The following is a 20926-nucleotide window of genomic DNA, read 5'->3' on the forward strand; positions in this document are numbered from 1 at the left end:
AAGAAAACAGACGCTTACAGCAACACAATTTACAGCTCTAAGAGGACAATTTTGCTTGTTTCCGCTTCCAAGTAAACATACCTCAATCTATAAGAGACTTTCCATCAATATTTCATAGCAACTGCCATGGACTCTAACCCAGGAAACCAATGGCAGTTCAGATTAATTTTGTATCCTTGCACATCTGTGTTATGTGCACATGGGTGGAGGAACTGTATATTTTCATTAAACCAAATTCAACATGTATTGACAGGATATCTAATTTTCTAAGGCAACAAAATTACTTGACCAAGACTGAAAAAAAAATGAAAGATGGAACTGGGAAACAAAGCACTTCGATATTCCTGACTTTTACAAAAAAAAATGTACGTGGAACTGTCTCAAATAGTAAAGCTAGCTTGGTATTTGTTGCCTGCTTCTTAATATTTGGTGTACTTTCACACTTATTCCGGTTGAAACCAATAAATCAAACTGAAAAAGATTAACCTTACACTCTTCTCCACTAAGTGAAGCCATATCCCTTCCTAAGACAGCGCCTTGCAACAACCCACCGCAGCTGCGTAGGACTGTAACAACCCCCCTACCCCATTGATGCAAACTTGGGTGTTCCGGTTGCAATCGGTGAAGTTTGGTTTGGGCTCGGACGCCGGACAGAGAGCACTGACACCATTGCACATCCCTTCTCTTGCACAGTCAGAATCGTTCCGACACTTATCAGTCTTCAGTTTGAAGTTACACTGGGCAGTACAGCAGGGGCCTTGACTAGGGCTAGAAGTGAACAGAAAATACAGATGTAAGGAAAAGCACGAATGATTCCAGAAGAACTGTTCATCCTGAAGCCTGCTCAATCACTCAGCATATTTCTGATTTGTGCTACGTAAAATGGGTGCTGAAAATTATTTTGTCCGTCCCTGAAGGTAACAAGAGGTTACTGCACTGAATACAGATTTCTTAGTCACTGTAGGAACCTATTAAACTATATACGAGCACATTTTAAACTGAAATGTACAGAAAATAACAGCTTTTCAAAGTTTGTATATATAAAACATTCAACTAGCAAGTTGGCAAAATCAATTCAGGAACAACTGGTTAGTTTGACAGTATCAGTTCCAACGTAATAAGTCACCTGTCAACAATTAACATCCCTAAGAAATTTTTCTTCTGCTTACTGCAGCCATACCCATTCCATTGTTGAAATAAACCAGGAAAGGGAAGGAGACAGGTCAGATCTCCTACCAGAAATCACAATCAGCACACAAACAAGTTTTGGGGAAAGATTTGTCAAAGCAGCCATATAGCTTCACTGGTTCCCCCAACACTTGGGCTCCTTTCTGTCATAGACACCAGAGCACCTGAGCCCCTTCGGCTACGTACACCAGTATACCACACCAGCACACCCGGTGAAACACAGGAAAAAATCATTTTTCTTTCCGAAGCTGTGTTTGAGTTCATATACCATTACAAGCAGCAGAAGAGTGAAGGTTATAAAACATAAGTAACTACTTGATTAGAACTAAGCCTCCTGAGTTCTCATCTCAGATTATTCTGGATCTCAACTCTCTTCAGTGTGCTCCTTGGTGTGCAGTGGACATCAGAAGGCAGCACAGACCTTCTGCAGGTCAGGACCTCCATTTTAAAACTACTGCATGCTAAGAAAAATCACTCTGTGTCACACATGGAAGACTAAAAGACACGTAAAGCAGCTGGATAGGTACCATAGTTTTCCTAACAGGTATTTTAACATGTTATTTATGTGATCCGTTCTGACACTTCCATTTGCTTTACATAGCTTTGAAAACCTCTTTGTACAGCAAAATTTTCAGTCTTACTAGAAGTGGAAAAAAAGGAATCCTAAACCAGAAACGATGCAGCAACGTGTATTGAAGACTGTTCCAGCAAGGCATAAAGCGAGACTACAGTCAGCTGAATGCAAGACAGCAAAGAAAGGAGGCACCTGGTATACTCTGAAGGAAACAGCTCCTCACCAGAGATGCAACATAAAACAAAATCTCAGAAACCAATTATAAAACAAGACAATGTATGACCTTTGTTTTGGCAGAAATCATAAGAATTTGCAAGGGGAAAAAACAAAAACGAGACATGCAAAATTACTGCAACTATGAATTCACAGGAGATGTCTGTGCTGTCAAACACACTTTAACAGTAGGTGCTAATTTTACTTCCACTCCCAGGGTGGCAAACATCATTTTTCGGACAGGAAAGTTTAAATAGAACAAAATCATGTATGTTGCATTAAAAAATTAAGCTGGTTTACAGTTAAAAATAATAGTAATTTTCTCCTCTTCTTTGGCTAAGAGTCTCATCAGATGTTAGATTTAGGTCTGTCTCTAGGGAGGAACAAAGGCTCACACCTTTCATGTGAAAAAATCCACTTCAGTTTTCAGAAGACTTAAAATTTGACATGTACCTTAAGTCACAGAACCAAAAGACAGAAGTTGACTTACTTCACTGTAAGTCTCATGATCTTTAAAAAGTTCCTCTTATAGATCACTGCATACGCAACTACGCCAAGATATAAGGTGACTTAAAACCAGTTTAATTCATAAACCAAGCATTTAAAAAAATCAACTATATCCTTCTCATCTTCCAGTTTGGCAATGCTGCAAAAATGGCACTAGGATAGGATCCAATTCCATCATATGCTCCAGGGCCCTCCAGGCAATTAGTACTTCCTTGTACCTACTGCAAAACCAGCATCCTGGTCACGGTTTTTCTGACTCGGGCAGTCTTTGCAAGACTTCTGCACAACACATTTCCAATCGAGGTAACAACATTTCAGCACACATTTGCCTTCACTGAGTATTACGTCAGCATTTATACAATACAGTACTGTACTATGGCTTTGAAAAGCCAGAGAACAGCCAAAGGGAAAGCGAGCTACAATTCGCACCAAGAACTGCGCAGCATAACTGCGCTCATGAACTGCTCCCTCACTGCATAAGGCACTTGAAACAAAACAAATGCTTTAAGAATAACGCAGGTAGACAGATTCAGATTCTAAAATACTTATTACAGCTACCAATAAATCCCCCAAATTAAAGTGTACCGTAACAGACATGCACAATACCTGCAGTATTTGCCTGGTTTTAACTTGCATTTTTTATCTTCTGATTGGTTTGCATCATAACAGCATTCATCTTTACACTGGTCACTGTATCCACAGTCACACTGCTCTCCTTGTTCAACCAGTCCATTACCACAGATGGGTTGACCAGACTCTGAAAAATGCCAGTATATGTATGTACAAAGCAGTACAAAGAATATGCAAATAGACTCATAAATGTTAACATTGACTCGCCACAACATCCAGCTAATCGTGACTGAAAATGCCTGGTCGAGATGGACTTCAGCCTAGGGCTCAAGTCAACTTGCGTTATTTGCTTGCCACCCGCTCGGTCATTCCTACAATTCACAGAAATTCATGTCTCCAAGTAAACGGTTTCTTCTGGTAACAGTGGGAGTTTCTTGTGTGGACAGGAAATCAACAGTGCTAAGAGGAACGTTTCTGCTGAGTCTCCAATGGAGCAGCATCCTTTCTTGCACTCCTCCTCTTTCAACAGTCTGAGCACCTTCAGGCAAAAGCTGATGGTGCTGGGGTGAACTACTGCTACTCCAAAACCCAAAACCTACTTGCTGCACAATCTCACAAAATTTGGGAGAGCTCACACATCAGACTCCAGAAAGAAAATTCCTGCAAGTTTTTTTTTTACGTTTAAATAGAATTTCTGTTTTTTAATTTGTGCTCCTTACCTCTTGTCCTTTCACTGGGCACGACTGAAACCAGTCTGGCCCCGTTTTCTTTACTTGCTCCCATCAGGCATTTACAAAGACAGTCAAGAGCACCCCCAGTCCCCAGCCTTCTCTTGTCCAGACTAAGTCTCAGCTCTCTCAGCCTCTCCTCATATGTCAGATGCTCCAAAATCCCTTAATAATCTTTGCGGCCCTTTGCCAGCCTCACTCCAGTATGTCCACGTCTTTCCTGTACTGGGGAGCCCAGAACTTGACACAGTACTACAGATCTCAAATTCAATTATTTACTTACAGAATCTTTCAGTAAACTAAACCCAAAAATGAGTAAGATAAATAAAACAGCAAAATAAAAATAAAATAATTTTCTGATTAAGGACAATAGTAATAGCTTAGCCATTCTGCTTTCAGAATGACTAAATACATACCAACAAAACAATTATTTCTCTTTTTCTCAAGAACTTGGCTGATATTTCGAATGCTACAGATAGAGAACTTGTTGTTGTTAAGTTTGTCCCCAGATGTAGCTCTTGCATACATGATATAATTGCCATTTTCTTTCTGTCCCAAGTTCTTGGACTCTCCTGGAGTGCACTCCATTCCAGAATCATGCTGCAAAACAAATATTTTAAAACTATTTCTATCAAGACAGCTTCTCTAATTTCTTGCTATCTTTTTACATACGTGCAAAAGTAACCTGATTTGATAACCTTAACACAGTGGGAACAAAAGGTTCATAAAAACAAAACACCAACCTACACTCTTAAGGTTTCTTGGAATACAAAAAGTATACAGAAAACAGAAGTTTGTTCTGAGGTTTTTGTGTGGTTTTTTTTTTTTCCCCCAGACAACAGTAGCAAGTATCTAAGCTCTTAAATTTTAGTTTATTTGCATTCTTGGTAACGTATACCCCAAGTGCATGTCCTGGAACGAACACTGACTCAAAAAAGTTGCCATCTCCTAAAGAGAGTGGCTTTATGATCACAGAAGGGTAGTAAGTGTTCTGCAGAGTCAACTGAAACAGCAGTCCATTCCTTTTGCGTGTTTTGAGGGAGGGGCCAAGAAATCTTCAGCATAGGGTTCAAGTCTGTTTCTGTCAGCCAGTGACTAGATCTGTGTAACATCCAGCATGATGAATGAAATGCATTACAGGTTGGCACATTAGCTATTAGCAGACCGACACCACACTAAGTTGTTACATCTAAGAGGAACTCTAACCCCGTTCTGATGCACCCAGCTTTCCAGAAATACAACCTACATCTCCAAAAGTAGGTAAATTTTGAAATTTTCACCACAGTTGAGAACAGTATCATTTATTACAGTTTGGTAGGACCAAACACGTACTTTTACCCATTTCCCTGGATCAAATGCAACTTAGAGTAAAATTAAAAGAATCATCTTCCAGGCTGATCCAAAAGACATTTCACCCGGTGGGACTGGTTTTTCAGTTTCATGTGCTTGTATTTTCAGTTATACTTGGAAGGCTTCTTCCCACTCAGAGTAGTATCAGGGATTTTCTCAAGGCACATGAAAGCATTCACATGTGAACATCTGTTTGGAAAAACTCATCATTCCTGCCATATCTTGATTTCGTTTTACTTCCAAGAGTAGAAAGCCTATATACTTAAGTTTAAAAATAAAAAACCCAAACCAAGAATCTTTGTTCTCATCTCCAGCAAAATCAAAAGCCTCATGCTTTCAGCTTGCCAGAAACAAATCATGTCCCTAAATGACTGGGAGACAATTTTGCTCTAAAAGATTGTTCTTGGTATCTTAATCCTCTCCATGTTTTCTTAAGTATACTTGTAAGTATAAATAACTGAACACAAAAAAGAGCCACTTCTATCTTCACTCGTTGAATAAAGTGTCATCTTAATCAATTTTGCATTGATTCATCCCCCTCTCTAGGATAAACTTAAATACATTTAAAAGATGTGTGTGACCCTAAGTCTTCAATAAAACCCAGGGAAGTTCTTCGCGAATAATACCATAGTCCCTTTATAAGAGATTGAACTAGTAGAAATAAACAACTTACAAAATCCACTGTTGCATCACTGTTGTCAAATACTCACAAGAGGGCTTAGTTTGGCAATTCGGTTTTTGTTTGTATACAAGATGCATGCACATATGCACGGGCAGTCACGATCATATTTTCCTTGTTTAGAAGGAATAAAAACTCCATTTGCAAATCATGCACTTCAAAACGGTTGAAAGTGAATTAACAGATCACTAGTAATACTCACAGGTGAACCAAAGTTATGCCCAACCTCATGAGCAAAAGTAATGTGAGAAACCTTGGGAGGAACGTGAGAGCCGTAGTTCTGAACAGTGATGATCCCAGTGTTCAAAGACTTCTTCTTCCCATCCGAATACAGTTTGCTCTTCTCACATATTCCACCGGAGCTCCCTGCATTTAGACAAAAGTACAACAGTTAGTATTTTAAGGAAAGAATTACAGTGTTACTTCTCCAGTGACACTTAGAACATGAAACAGCTTGCCTCCTCAGTGGGCACTTGCAGACTAAGAGTTCTTCTGTGTAATTAATATTAACCCGACTTTGAAAGTAGGTTAGAATTATCCACACTAATGCTCTCAGCACAGAATGGATACATTGACAAAAGAAGTTAGCTGTTTTAGAAGAGCTATTAAGTAAGAGCTATTTTGGGCTTTCACTGCAGACAAGCCCTGATTTCACCACACCTGTAGCACAGGACTAGCAGGGTGCAATGTCCAATACAGGTAGCCTCAATCTACATCCTGTTTGGATTTCACTAAGTAAAAAAACCCACAGTAAAATCACAGGAGATCCTCTCTCACAGCACGAGCATTTCTTTAAAATGCTCAAGATCAGCTATATAGCCGTGTCAGCAAAAGTGACTCATTCTTGCATTTTACAAACTAAAGCTGAAAATGCTTTTGATGTGTGGGCTAATCAGACCCATATTTAGATGGCCAACAATCAAGTGCACTAAACTTATTGTTTGGAAAAGTCTTGAAATTGTGACTTCAATTTCATCAAATTTTTCCGTAACTTGAGTTTGTACTGAGGCATTATCAGTGTTCTAAAACTCTGCTATTCTACAGCTAACAAATTGTGTCTAGAAAACACTCTAAAGAAGTTTCCTTGCTTTCTGAATCATAGAATCATTTTGGTTGGAAAAGACCTTTAAGATCATCAGGTCCAATCATTGTCCTAACTCTTACCAAGCCCACCAGTAAACCACGTCCCTAAGCACCACATCTGCATGACTTTTGAACACCTCCAGGGATGGCGACTCCACCACCTCCCTGGGCAGCCTGTTCCAATGTCTAACCACTCTTTCAGTACAGAAATTTTTCCTAATACCCAATCTACATCTCCCCTGGCACAACTTGAGGCCTCTACCTCTTGTCCTGTCACTAGTTACTTGGGAGAAGAGACCGACACCGGCCTCACTACAACCTCCTTTTAGGTACTTGTAGAAAGCAATAAGGTCTCCCCTCAGCCTCCTCTTCTCTAGGCTAAACAATCCCAGCTCCCTCAGGCGCTCCTCATAAGACATGTTTTCCAGCTTTGTTGCCCTTCTCTGGACTCACCCCAGCACCTCAATGTCTCTCATACTGTGGCACCCAAAACTGGACACAGTACTCAAGCTGTGGTCTCACCAGTGCTGGGTACAGGGGCACAATCCCTGCCCTACTCCTGCTGGCCACACTGTTTCTGACACAGGCCAGGATGCTGTTTGGCCGCCTTGGCCACCTTTTAACTTATATGTCGTGTATTTATGTTAACAATGGAAATCTCTCAAAGCAACTTAATTTTTGTCAATTAAATTTAGTTTTGGAAGCAGTGCTTCTGGAATTCTGTGTGCTTGCTCAGTCTGTGTACCAGACTAGTCATCACAGACCTAGTTTCTCATTTGCATAGGCCACCTGTGTATTATTTTTCCTATGGTTCTTCCACAGTCATGAAGGTTAGTCCACACAGGTCCCTCTAACATACTTCCTACACTCATGCATCCACTGATCTGTTACCTCTCTGAATACTCTACTATTTGAGCATTTTCATCTCCTAAAATCAAACTCAGACTGTCATACCATGACAGTTTTAAACATAGCTCCAGTACTCTACAACCCACGTATGCTTTAGAGGAAAGTACAGCAGTACACAAAGTGAGGTTAGAATGTGTAGTTACATTTCATGGATGGTTTAATGATTCTTACACAATTACTAGAATTCTGTTAAAGCTCTTGATAATGTTCTCACAAGAGTATCCAGTCTGTTGCAAAGTCTTACAGAATCTGTGGTTCTTCAGCCTAATCCCTTATTATATAGAAATCACTCTAGGGAAGAAACAAAGGAAGACTGTTCCTTCTGAATTTCTGATTTTGATTTCCATGAAAGTTTCCACCATTTGGAATTGTGCTGAACTATAATTAGAGAATTTGTATTTACTCAAATTTAAATACTAACAGCTTTCAAATGTATCATTTTATAAACTAATAGATCCTATAAAATCAGTACATCCAGGACAAACATCTCAAGACATCGCACAAATAATGAAGATCATTATTTGTTTTTTTTACATCAAGAGACGTATTTCAGACACAAAATACAAGACTAGATTGAAGCTAATGAGAAGCAGTTCAGGAAGAGTCACACATTAATTACTCTAGACTCTCCCAGAACAAGGTCTCACTGATTTTTACTTCATTAAAAAAGAATAAAGAAAAAATTGCTTCCAAAACTATGTAGAAAACCTAAGGATTCTACAGTGTAGTTCTACTACAAAATTCTAATTGCATAGTTGTAAGCCCTGTTTATATATAGCAGAAATACTTTTCTTCTGTCACTTGACCAGTCCCTCATACCTATCAGAAATAAAAAGCCATCCAAGCAATATCACTTTTGTATAACAGAAGAAATACATGTTTCTTTATTGTTCACGTCTTGCTCACCAGAAAGACAGCAAGACTAATTGAAGCAACTCATGATATGCAGTTTAGATTTAAAATAAAAACAGAAAAATCAAACCACACCTAACCAAAATTGTGAAAAGTTGGTATCAGATTTGTGCCTATTTGCTGTCAACTTAAATGACACGGTTTCTACCTTTATTCCTTGTACCTGTCCACAATACTTTATCTCATAGCGTTGAAGGTTTGGATAGAATTACCTGAAGGGGCTCCAACCCAAGCCAGACCAAGGACTCCATCATCAAAATCACGGTCTGTAAACACATAGGCCAAGCAATAGTCATCATGATTCTGCTCTGAGTTCAGTTCCAGAAACTTCTCCACGCCAATGTTCGGAAATCTGAAGGGATTGGAAGAGTCCTTCTCATCTACAGTTGTGTTAATCTAAAAGTAAATTGAAACAAACTGTAAGACACAATTAGTTTTCACTTGACTTGTAATTACCAGCTAAGAGGCTTACTGTTGTCAATACCATGTTATTTTAAATCATTAAAGATGTTGCTGAAGATTTATAGGCCTTGAGAAATTACCACCCCAATATTTGGAAAACTAAGTTCTACAACAAAGGAAGAATTGCATTGGTGTAGTAAATCCCCACTCTCTTATTTATTTCTTTTTCCTTTCCATCAGTACCCAAAAGTTTATATTTGTCCTCTTACATCATCACTTTTAGAAGGAACTTTCAACCCAGATAGCCATTTTCTATTTTGGTATTAAAGTTCTTGGAGAGCAATACAATCTATTTGCCAGACAGTCAACACTGCTGAAACAAAAGCAGTTGATTCCTATAAAAAAATCAGTACAGCTTAATAAAAGTAGCAGCAGGCTTTTGATAATAAACACTGAAACCAACCCAAATAAATGGGTTAGGGAACCATTTACTACAGAGACACTTGTGTTACGAAATTACTAACAATAAATGGTTACAAGTGAACAGCAACAGGACTTCTGAAAAATACAGCCTCAGAGCAGTATCAGTAAAGCCAAAAGTATTTCCAACACAACTTACTCTTATTCGTTTCACCATGAAGCTGATGTTACGGATTCCTGAGAAATCTGTTGACTGGTAAATTGTGTCAATCGCTTTAACATGGCTGGATATCTGTCAAAAATGGAAGTACCTACAGTTCAAAGATCTATGCCATACGCTATAGCTAATCTCAAATAACAACCACTGCAAGGCCTATACTTTTACATGTAAGATATTGTGCCACATGAACCCTAACAGGACATTTTAATCAAATGCTGATGGCAACTAATGGAAATAAATCACTACATAACCTTGTAATTGCATTGCCACCATGCCAGCTAACAGCAAAGTACTTTTTCTTTTTTTTAATTACACATAATTCTGTCCATTACTCAGACACCTGTTTGTTATACTCATTCAACTCATTGCTGTAAGATAGCACGGTACTTCAAACTGTATTCGAAGTACTGTATTTCTTTTTTTTGAGAAAAAATTTACTTGTTACAAACTTATTCTTTCACTTCTGGTAGAACACATATGTGAAAAATTTGATCATTTACCTTTCCAAGAGCACATAGAAATGCTAACTCATTGAAAACCTGATTTTGAAGATGATTTCAGAGCTTCGGAAAACGTTACTCAAATTGAATTGCTACGTACAGTGTGATGAATAAATAGTAAAAGTCAGATTTGCAAGCAGCAGTGAAACTTCAGACTTCAAGAGACATACGTTAACATGTTAGTTATATTTTCAGCAAATGATCAGAAAAACACACCCAAAACTTTCTCCAGTTAATAATATATTGACAAATGAAAAGCATCTGTCTTTAGGTGCCACTGCTTTTTTAACCTTCCACTACATCAGCCACTACAGGAACAGATCTCAGTGTCATTAGCTCACAGCATTTTGAACTAAAATTTCAAGTGGAAAGCTATGCCAGTGTGAACACAGACTTGGTAGGCTGTCAAGCAGAAAAGAACTCTTCAGGAAGCATTACTTTTTTGCGTAAGAACTGAGAAAAGTCAGACTGCAAATCTTGCTCAGAGGTGCTAAACAAACCACAGTTGCCATGAACTAGAGGAAGCACAAGTGCCCAGGACTTTTGTCACAGACACTCAGCATCTTTTCAGTGAAATAAAAAAAGCTGTTTCAGTAATGTTAAGACCACTGTAACAAATGAAACAAGACACTCTAAACTAGATAAGCAATATTATACACAATTAAGTTACATGAAAGTTATCAGAAACACACAGAGTAAAAGCAGATCATTTAAAACAAGGGGATTGGAAATACCTGTGCAATTACAGCTTCCCTTGTTCCATAATGCTTGTAGAACAGATGATCAGTCTGAATATACAGCTGACATGTATTTTTTTCAGCCTGAGTGGCACGCTTTTTTCTTAAAAGTTGTGGACCATTGTTCTTGGACTCTTCAAAAGGCTTCTACATATACACAGGAAATATATTAGTTTTGTAGATCTACAGTCTGCAATAGATTACCTAAAAATAGGATGGATTTTTCTAAACATAATCCCCTAATACAAACAGATTTTCATTCTTTTTTCTTTAACCCACAGAGTTTCATGAATCTTGAATTAAACTAAGAATGTTAAAGCCAGTTTTCAAGTACGCCATCTATTTTTAATATCTCAGTCAAACTCTTCTGTGCATCTCATTTTACACTACAAAAGGCAGTCAATGCGAAACAGATTTTTTTGACTCGTGATCTTTGGAATTTTTCATAATCCTTTTCTAAGAGGAACAAACAGTTCGTAGATGAGAAAAAAAAACCAGCGCCGTGGGACTTAAATGCACCCTCCCTATTTCACATCGTGATTACCTTAGTCAGCTACCTCAGCAAACAGAAACACCCAAGCACTTCAGCATGGAACAAACGGCACGCTAAACATGAGGTTAAAATAATGAGCACTATTTTTATTAGTCAGAGCAGTATCTGCTAACACATTTGCCTTATGGTATTCACTGGCCGATGGCCCATTCCAAGTTTTACACGTAAATTTTTGGGAAAGCAGGTTATTGTTACCAACACTGAATTGTGTAACGCTGTTGATAGTTTCTGGAGTCACAATGTAAATAAACTTTAAGCTGCTGATACTACTGAATAGGCCATATGGTGTCATTTTGTTGGCATATACTTAACTGACACCACAAAATGATGCCAAAACTTGAAACAGCTCAGAACATAGCTAACAGTAAGAGAAACTCAATAATTGACTACTGGGAAGTACTGGGGAAAAAAATCCCATTTCATGACCAGTGGTGCAAACCTGCAGGCAAAAGCACCTGCAGGACTGTAAACAGGCAGGCGAGCCCCTTCCATAGGCCGCTTAGCTGCTCTGACAGGCAACCTGCAGCATGCTGGAACCCCTTCAATCTTTCAATATTGCTAGTAAGACCCTCCCACTCATATCACTTCATTTACCACTGAAAGCACTCAGAAAGCATGTTACATTAACATAACTTGAAAATCTAAAAGTTATTACTTTTTAAGGACCAATATATTACTTAGAGATCAAGGCATCTTGAAACTCTTCCTTCTCAACTGCAATAAAGCATATTCCTCATCTCAAGCTTGACTTCCACATCCATCTAAAATACCAGTTGTTGAAAAACTGGAGATCATGTAGGGTTCATTAAGACTATGAGCTAGCACATCTATGCTGTAGAAGCAATGATAAAAAAAATAGAAAAATTATGTTAATACGAAACCTCTATCAATAACTCAAATACCTCAGTGTTGATGGATGACGACTGACCGAAAGTAAGAGACAACATACAAGAAACAGGAAGTTATTACGCCAATTTCTAATCAAGAATAGTCTGTTAGCCCGCGTGGTACCTCTGCTGTTGGCTCTTCTTTACCAGTCATCTGGTACTTCCGCATTCTTTCAAATACCGAATGATCTGCACAACCTCCTTGTGGTCCATATTTATGTGGGTATTCTAAAAAGAGGAAGGCCAGGTTGAGTTTTCAAATTCCAAGTACAAGTGCAAAATGTGGCTGTATCGCCGCAGCTTACTCTGTCCGATATTGCTCGTGCGGTTTGAGGGAACCACTCTACGGTTCTAGCTTTAAGCAGCTTTTTCATTAAACGTTTCTACTAAGCCACAGTCTTTGTTTTACAAAGAAAACTGACAATTGCTTCGTAACATCGTTTTCTTATATACAGCAAAAGAAAACATGAAGAGCAGTATCTTAAGATAAGAACAAGAGCTATTATTTACACATTCGTACCGATTAGCTTGGACTAACAGCAGCTTTAGAAAGAAAGAGAACTCGCAATAGAAAATTATTAGACAGCAAGTATACTGAAGAATGCTTGGATAAGAGAAAGGGTTTTTTCATCCTATTTGGTAAACTGAAACTAAGATGCCTTGCTCACATTCTTAGAGGATTCTATTACTTCATTCATCTTCCACAGAATTTTCGAAAATTTTTATACTATGCGACTTAACTACCAATACACAAAACCTGAAACTCTAATGATCCTTTCAACTCTACAATTCCAGAATTATGAGTTTGCTTGCAATTTCATTGACGAGGTGAACGCATGATTTCTATTCTGGCAAGTAACCAATACAATTAAGGATAAGAGGTCAGTGTGAGTATGTGTACATGCGTGTGTATAGATTTAAAACTTACAGAATTACAGTTTACAAAATTCACAGATATATTTAAAACTTAAATGCAAGGTAACATAAGGCTGAAAAGAAACATTTACATCACCTCCTTACCATAGCGGTTTAAGTTTTACAAACCAACCTGTAGTGCTATCTGGGTATGCACCAGTTGAACATGCTGGAGACCCAAACCAGCTCAGTGAGAATACGGTTGGCTGCTTACTAAAGGTAATTCTTCCAATCCTTGTCAATGCAGATCTCGTTCCACATGTGAACGTGTTTCACACACACACAGTTAGGTCTGGACTGTTTGTGAGGAACCTGTACTTGCAGAAGCTTCCTCTGGAGAGAAGTACTGAAGGGAAGAGCTCTGGACCCTTCAGTTTCTCTGCAGAGTGGACCCCTTTATGAATTAGTGCCCCAGTAACAGACAATGGAGTACAGATTATGGGAGCTACATACATAAATATTTAAGGAACCAGTTTCTGTAGGGCAAACCACAGTTTTACCATCATCTCAAAGGGTGCAGGCTTTGTCAGATGCGTAAACTTTACCAAGGTTTGCTGGTTTTTTGGGAGCTGTTGGTGGGTTGTTTTTTCATTTTTGTTTGTTTCGTGGTGTTGTGTTTTGGTTTGTTTTATTTTTATTTTTTTTTAAGAAAGTGTGAAGATCCAGAATCAGAGAGTGAATGGAACAGACACAGAGGAATAGATTTATAAAGCCTAACACCTGGCACAGAGTACCTGATGCCCATACTATATGCGTTTCACGGGATTTTACTCTGGACTAGCTCTAGTCTGGTTCTGTGCAGTCAAAGCCTGTTAGCAGTTAGAGCACAGCAGATGCACTCTTACAATATGCACTTTGGTACAGCTTCATCTGACAGTGCCTTTAATTATCTATGGTTCTCACACCTGTGTCCTGCAGTCATACTGCAAGATACTGCTAAACTATTTCAATACACAAAATCAACTTGCTTCAGAGTTTCTCCCTACACCACTAAGCTCTAAATGTTGTATTTCAATCATTAAAAGCTGGGGGAAATAGGAAACAGAAATAACAACAACAACCAAAAAATCATATCCTTAGCACACAGCTAAAGTTGAGTTCCGAAAAAACCCAAACCATTTTATATGAGTCTATGCCCCAAAATACCCAAAGACCAAATCCAATGGACCCACAGATAAGCTTAAAAGGATTGATCAAGAAATAAAAGCAGTCTTCCAACCTTCATTCCTCTCAATCACATATTTACAAGTATTGTAAACAACTGAGGTCATTTAACACTTTTTTTAAACTAGGTAACAACAAATGAGGCTAATTTAAACATAGTTCACATCTTTGTCTTCAAATTACATCCTTTTCCAGGTACAAAGTATTTTACTGCAATTGCAAACTTTGCTTGGTGGGAAAGAACCAGATTTAATAAACACTCTTCTTCGCAAAGAAAGTTTCAGCCTAAGTGTAATTGAAAAATTATAGTTGAGTGTTAACAGTTATTAATTATCTCACTAGCAAATTAATTTTAATCTACCGTAAGGGTATCCAAGTACAGTATCATATTTCAAAACCTATTTCCAGCCTGAATTTTAGAGAAGCCACTCTAACATACAATAATTTTTTGTTTGGTCAACTTCATGCCCACTCTGTTGTGACCAGTGCTTGTGAACAAGACGAGCACAACTCTTGATACTGGGTAGGGAGGGAATTTGTTCGGATTCAAACAACATTGTTTCTTTAAATTAAAAAGAAAAAACCTTTTGAGAGGTAACTACAATGACTATGCGGTACTTCAGTTTTTGAAAATATCCTAGACTTCTGAAGAAGCTGGTACTTTCCCTTTCACTATTTTACCGAAATGTGCATGAAGTACTATAATTAGAACCTACTAAGTTTATTTAATGATCTTCTGCATACTAGTTTCCCACATTTCAATTTCTAACACCACACAAATACCATTTTCGAACTGCTGTCTCATCAGATTCCTCTCAGTGTGGTTAGCCCTAACACAGTGCCAGAAGAATGAACAGAGAGAAAATGAGAAAAGAGTGCTCTTACTGTAAGCCTCCTCACCCAATTTGATTAGCAATGTAGTGAAACACTGGCTTTGCTATAGCCAATATTAAGAGAAAGCACCGCTCACTCACTGTTGAGGTCATCTGTACTTTCTGGGATCCTGTCTACTATCACCAGACTGGAGTTAAGAGCAAAGGATTATAGAAAGATCCTTCCCTGCTCCATCTCCAGTACCACTTTTTCCTCCCACCACAGTATTAAAAAAAACCTCTACTGTATTTAATCTAAAACCCTCATTACCCACTACCCAATTTCACACCGCTGACCACTTAGGTCTGCGCCAAAAGCACGTTACACAAGGGTGGGATTAATGCACGGATCAGCACACATCGTGGATCTACATAAAACCTGCGTAACTTTAAAGTAACTCCTGCAGGTGGTACCTGCAGGAATCCACAGAAATTAACCAGAAACATGACTGCACAGCATATTTTGCACCAACACAAAATGCCTTTTTCTGCTATCACCACACTTCTATTCATACTCTGTGGCATTATGACAACTGACAGAACAGTACTAGAAATCAATGCTCTCGGTGCATTACACAAAATAAGCAGTCTTCCCTCTGTATCTTGTTCTCAGAGGTTAGGGAAATCCGTTAATACATTTTTAATACTGACTGCAATTCAAACAAATATTTCTCACTTCAACAGTAACAATCTAGTGAGAAACACTTTAAAAGCATGACAGCTAAAGCATGACAGTTAATATTATAAAGAATTGAACATGAAACAGTCCGCAACAGCAATTGCCAAGGTTTTGCACGTGCTGGAAACGACCCCCCCCCCCCCCGGCCAGCTCTGAAGGCACCCTGCTGCGCACAGGAGGCAGTTAGTATAGGAGAGTTCACTTGGAACCAAGTCTAGCGTACACAGAAAGTTGCACACAAAGCTTCCTTTTGATAAATCCCCCCCAAGCCACGAAGGCACTGTTCCCTCTTCATCTTTGGAGGTTTTGTGTTGCCACCATCCCCTGCAGCAGTCCCATTTCTGGAGCTAAGCAGGATCCACATGCTGTCAGATGACTCTGGCAGCTTTGACCCCCATCGCATAAGTCTGGTCCATGCTCTTGTGATGCTTTCAAAGGCTTTGAGAGGTACAGCCTTCTGCCAGCTCTTTGGGATCAAGAGCTGCTTAGCCTATCCCTACCACAACCCTGTGAACTGGTCAAGAGAAATTACATGCCTCCACATGAAATGATTGCTTACAGTGAATGCAGAGTTAAAGAAAAACTAGAAGCCTACTTTCCATCAGATCTACAAAACAAGAGTTTAATTACAGGATCGGTGGTCTAACTCAAAAAAACCCTCAGGCAAAACAAACACTTTATTCTTCTTTTCCCGTATTGTCCAGTTTGCAATTTTTCACTTTCAATTTTTGCACATCCTGACAGGATGTTAAAAACTAATAAACAAGAATGTAATAATAATAATAACCATCAACCTAAAACCCAAGAAAAAATCTTGTCGTTTCATACTTTGACAAGGATATTTTATTCTAACTAGATGTCAGATCACTATTAATGATATATGCAATTACAGATGCTCAAAATAAGAATTTTTATCCTTTTAAAAAGGCACTACCTACCACAAAGAGATTCCTTATCGCATGAATTTTTTTCTTCTGCTTGTCAGTAAATAGTATGATCTGTTAAACATTTAGGTTAACTACTTAATGGATACTGGATTTAGGCATCTGGGGCAAGGACATGACATCAAACTTCGTTAAAAATAATGAAAATTCAGTTCTCAGCCATAGAGATTTGCCCAATACTAGCAAAAGCAACAGCGTCAGAACAAAATTCACATTTAAGCAGATACAAAAAAATCCTTATTACAAATTTCACTCTAAGCAGTCTGTCACACTGTGCTGCCATCCCAACTGCCAAGCAGACCTTTATTACATTGACAACGACAATACGGAAAAAAAAACCCAAGTCCTCACTAATACTACATAGTTTGCAATGGTCAGTTCATTCAGCAGACAGGGCTTTGCAAAATTACAAAATACTTCACTTTGTTCTCAGTTGTATAATTCTTCCAAGATCATAAAGGCAATTAAATAACATGTTCATTTTCCTTAAGGTCTGAACAGGATTTTCCTGTCTGCTGTTGACCTGAGGAAATACCAATTTTGTATCTTACAGTATGAACTCAGGGATTCATTTGAAGCATATGATTTAAATAAAGTAAATACAGTTCCAATGAAATCCTAATCCTTAAAGAAAAGCTTCCAAAATATTTTAATGAAAACAGCAATCTGCATCTTTCTAGCACTAAATTATAAAATAGTTTCACCAAAAGGGGTTTAGAAACTAAAGCCATTCAAGTTGTGTTTTGAGTTATGAATAGAAGGCTGCCTTCCACTGGTCACCACATCCACTGTAACAGACAAAGCTGCCTTATAAAGTTGACAATATAATCGCCATTTACAAAAAACCCTTTTGTTTAACTACTGAATAAGAACTCATTGAGATGCTAATCATATGTTGCATTGTGATTTCTGAAAAGCACTAAAAAGCATATTGTTTCAAAAGCTGAAACATGGGTGACCAAAAAATATCCCAAATTAAAACAAGGATGACTTCTTCCCCCAGTCTCTCCTGAGTTAGAAGTGCGAGCACTTCTGCTGCTTTTGTGCTGTGTGAGATGCTAGTACTTTGACTCTATTTCACAAGACTTCGCTTTAGATCAGAGCAGTACCAACAGATTTGCATGCTTTTGTTTATGTTTAAAGCTACTGTAAAGCTTAGCTTTTTTTTGGTTGTTGTTGGGGTATTTTCGGAGCTGCAATCCAATGCAAAAACAGCTCTCATGAAAGGCAAAAAAAATTTAGCCTCAAAAGCACTATTCAGCAAGTGACAGAAGCAGTTGTATACTTCAGATATTTCAGACCACAGAAATCCTAGAGGCATCTCGGATACCACTGAAAAAAGTCAAACTACCCAACCCGAATGCGTGCACATCAGACACTGCATTGACGGCGACCGGGAGGAGTGGCGCTTCTCAAATCCTGCTGCTTAGACCCAGCTCCAGGATGGGCTGTTTCAGCCAGGCTGAGCAAGCAGCGACCGTCACTCGGCGATTTGGAAGCCACATTGTATTGCTGCTTTAATGGGGCTCTCTGGAATGGGCTTAGTCCCCTTTGGTAATCTGATTTCGTTTCTAACTGATGGCTTTGATGCACGAGATTCAAGAGGAAAAACAGTGTAAGCCAACATACCATCACCTGAATATTAAAAAAATATATATCCTGCTCCCACTCATTTTAATAAGACATTAATACGAACCAATTTAATCATTAGCTTCTTTCAGCTCTCACATCTATAAACCAGCAATACTTTCATAAAATCAAATTATCTGCTTCTTTAAGGTACAGTTCTATTTCTGTCATTAGTTGATAACAGCAAAGAGAGTATTTTTAGTCACCCACTATTTACAGCATAAAGAACTGGGACAAGAGACAATCTTCTTGCTTGTCTCGCCCCTTGGAAAATGGACAAATCACTTTACTGCGTTATGCCCCTTTACGTCTCTCCTCCCCCTCTGTTCTACAACAGGGTTAATAAAGCCCTTTATAAAGCAGACCGTGACTTTATTGACAGAAATTGCTATGTCACTGGCAGTCCCATATTCCCACTATCTAGCAGTGAACTGCACTGCTTGGTGAGACCTATGAAATACACCAAGGAATTCAGAAGCATGTACAAATTAGTACAAAAACAACAGAAATGTTGTTATAAAAGACCTATCTTATGGTTTCACACTAGGCTTCTACTTTTTTTTTTTATTACTTTTCCCCACCACTCTTCTGTTACAGCAGCTAGCAAGGCAAACTCCCTTCTCAGACTTTCACCTGCAACACTCTGCAGAGCTGAGAATTAAACGCATGCTGCAACTTCTCTTTGAAAATCAAAAGCAGTATATGGAACACCATCCTATAAAGTTACTTTATTCTCAGATATCAGTCTTGTAAGCACCAGGAAGATACACATTTAGTCAGAGAACAAGCGTAGCTCACAATGTACATAAAATTCAGTAACTGCATTCATTCATTCAGAAGCTCTTTAAAATTACGCATCTTCTATTTGCTTTTGGGTTGGCGATCATATTTACAGAATGGGTAACAGGAAGGACAAAATCTCTGCTAGCTCACAGCAATTTTATCATACTCAAAGACAGCATACATACTGCCACTGAATGTAAAATACAGTTGTATTCCAGAAGCTTTATTCAAACAGAAAAAAATAAACAAAATTTGCCAAGTTTTTAGCAGAGAAGGATCATTTCTCTTCATGCATTCACGCAGGAGAAGTAACCAGAGTATTGTGCAATAACCCTGTGGGTTTTTTATCAGAGACAATGACAACATATAAAGCCAAATCACAATCACAGATTTTCCTCATCTATCTTCCTATTTTTGAGATTTCTTTTCACAACACAGTCTCATTATGATGTACTTTGAAAATGATTTATACATATATCATCATCAGAGTGGTTCAAGTCATTTCTTAGTGACCCAAGACTCTTCATCCAATTCCAAATGAGATTTCAAACTCAAGTCTTCTAGGATTTGCACAATGGCCTGATAGGACAAGTTCTTAAATGAAGTTATAGTTTAAATTGATTTTTAAGCAAGGTTGAAGTCCTACATAAAGTTACTGTGCAACACACAACTTGTAAGCTTCAATAACCAAACGGTAATCTTGAAATGACTCTCCACCAACATCTACTTGGAAGTACTGAAACTTGGAATCACAACTACACTGCAGTAGTTCCGAGCATGTACAACTAAAGCTAGACTTCTGGGGCTATACTCTCCAAATTCAAGTAGTATTCTCTGTACACTTCCACCAGCTGCTGTGTAAAACGGGAAATACTGGGTCCCTCCACATCTTCTAAAGAGCTCTCCGAAGTCATCTGCGACCTACACGTGCAGGGGAAGCTTATTTCCCACAAGTACCACATTCACTAGATGTAGCTAACCGCTTAGTGACTTGAACTTTAATTATCCTTTATTTTCCAAATCACAGAGAAGAACAATCAGTATAGAGCATTTTAAAAGCGCATTTTTCAGAAGAAAGTGTATCCATCGAGTAGAAAATACATTGCTTATACACTTAAGCGTGACTGCTAAGGATTTCTTAAAATGGCAGAATAAGGAAGGCTCACTTTGGTTTGCCATAAATCTCTTCCACGCCATTAACTATATATGAATCACTTCAGGACGGAATGATTCACAGTGTCATATGCAAGCTGAAGTCTCATTTGATGCTTAAAAATGGCTTACAGTTTTTGACATTTAATAAAAAAAATTTATTTCATCTACAGCACAAAATGGAAGTACTCACTGATATCATCTTCGTGATAAATGACAGAGTGGAACGGCAGAGTTTTGTCCTTAATATATCTCTCTGCTGGCTCAATATAAAAGGTCCCACTGTGAGTTTGGATGAATCCTTCAAATTTTCCATCGATAACAGACCCATGGGTAAGACTTCCCTGCTCACCTGT

At 38.4% G+C, this 20926-nt stretch overlaps 1 protein-coding gene across 1 annotated transcript in view; it reads right to left on the reverse strand.

Annotated features, from left to right (window-relative positions):
- ADAM10 (ADAM metallopeptidase domain 10) overlaps nt 1–20926 on the reverse strand; it is a 53528-nt gene that overhangs the window by 5484 nt on the left and 27118 nt on the right. The window contains exons 4-12 of the mRNA XM_086471844.1: nt 20764–20922; nt 12557–12660; nt 10990–11139; nt 9735–9827; nt 8926–9109; nt 6012–6175; nt 4197–4380; nt 3089–3239; nt 585–768 (exon numbers count right to left, since the gene is read on the reverse strand). Of these exons, the coding sequence (XP_086327970.1) occupies nt 585–768; nt 3089–3239; nt 4197–4380; nt 6012–6175; nt 8926–9109; nt 9735–9827; nt 10990–11139; nt 12557–12660; nt 20764–20922 (1373 nt within the window). The remainder of the gene's footprint in view (nt 1–584; nt 769–3088; nt 3240–4196; nt 4381–6011; nt 6176–8925; nt 9110–9734; nt 9828–10989; nt 11140–12556; nt 12661–20763; nt 20923–20926) is intronic.

Source organism: Leptosomus discolor, chromosome 11 (genome assembly GCF_034619465.1).
Source record: "Leptosomus discolor isolate bLepDis1 chromosome 11, bLepDis1.hap2, whole genome shotgun sequence".
Taxonomy (NCBI): Eukaryota; Metazoa; Chordata; class Aves; order Leptosomiformes; family Leptosomidae; genus Leptosomus; species Leptosomus discolor.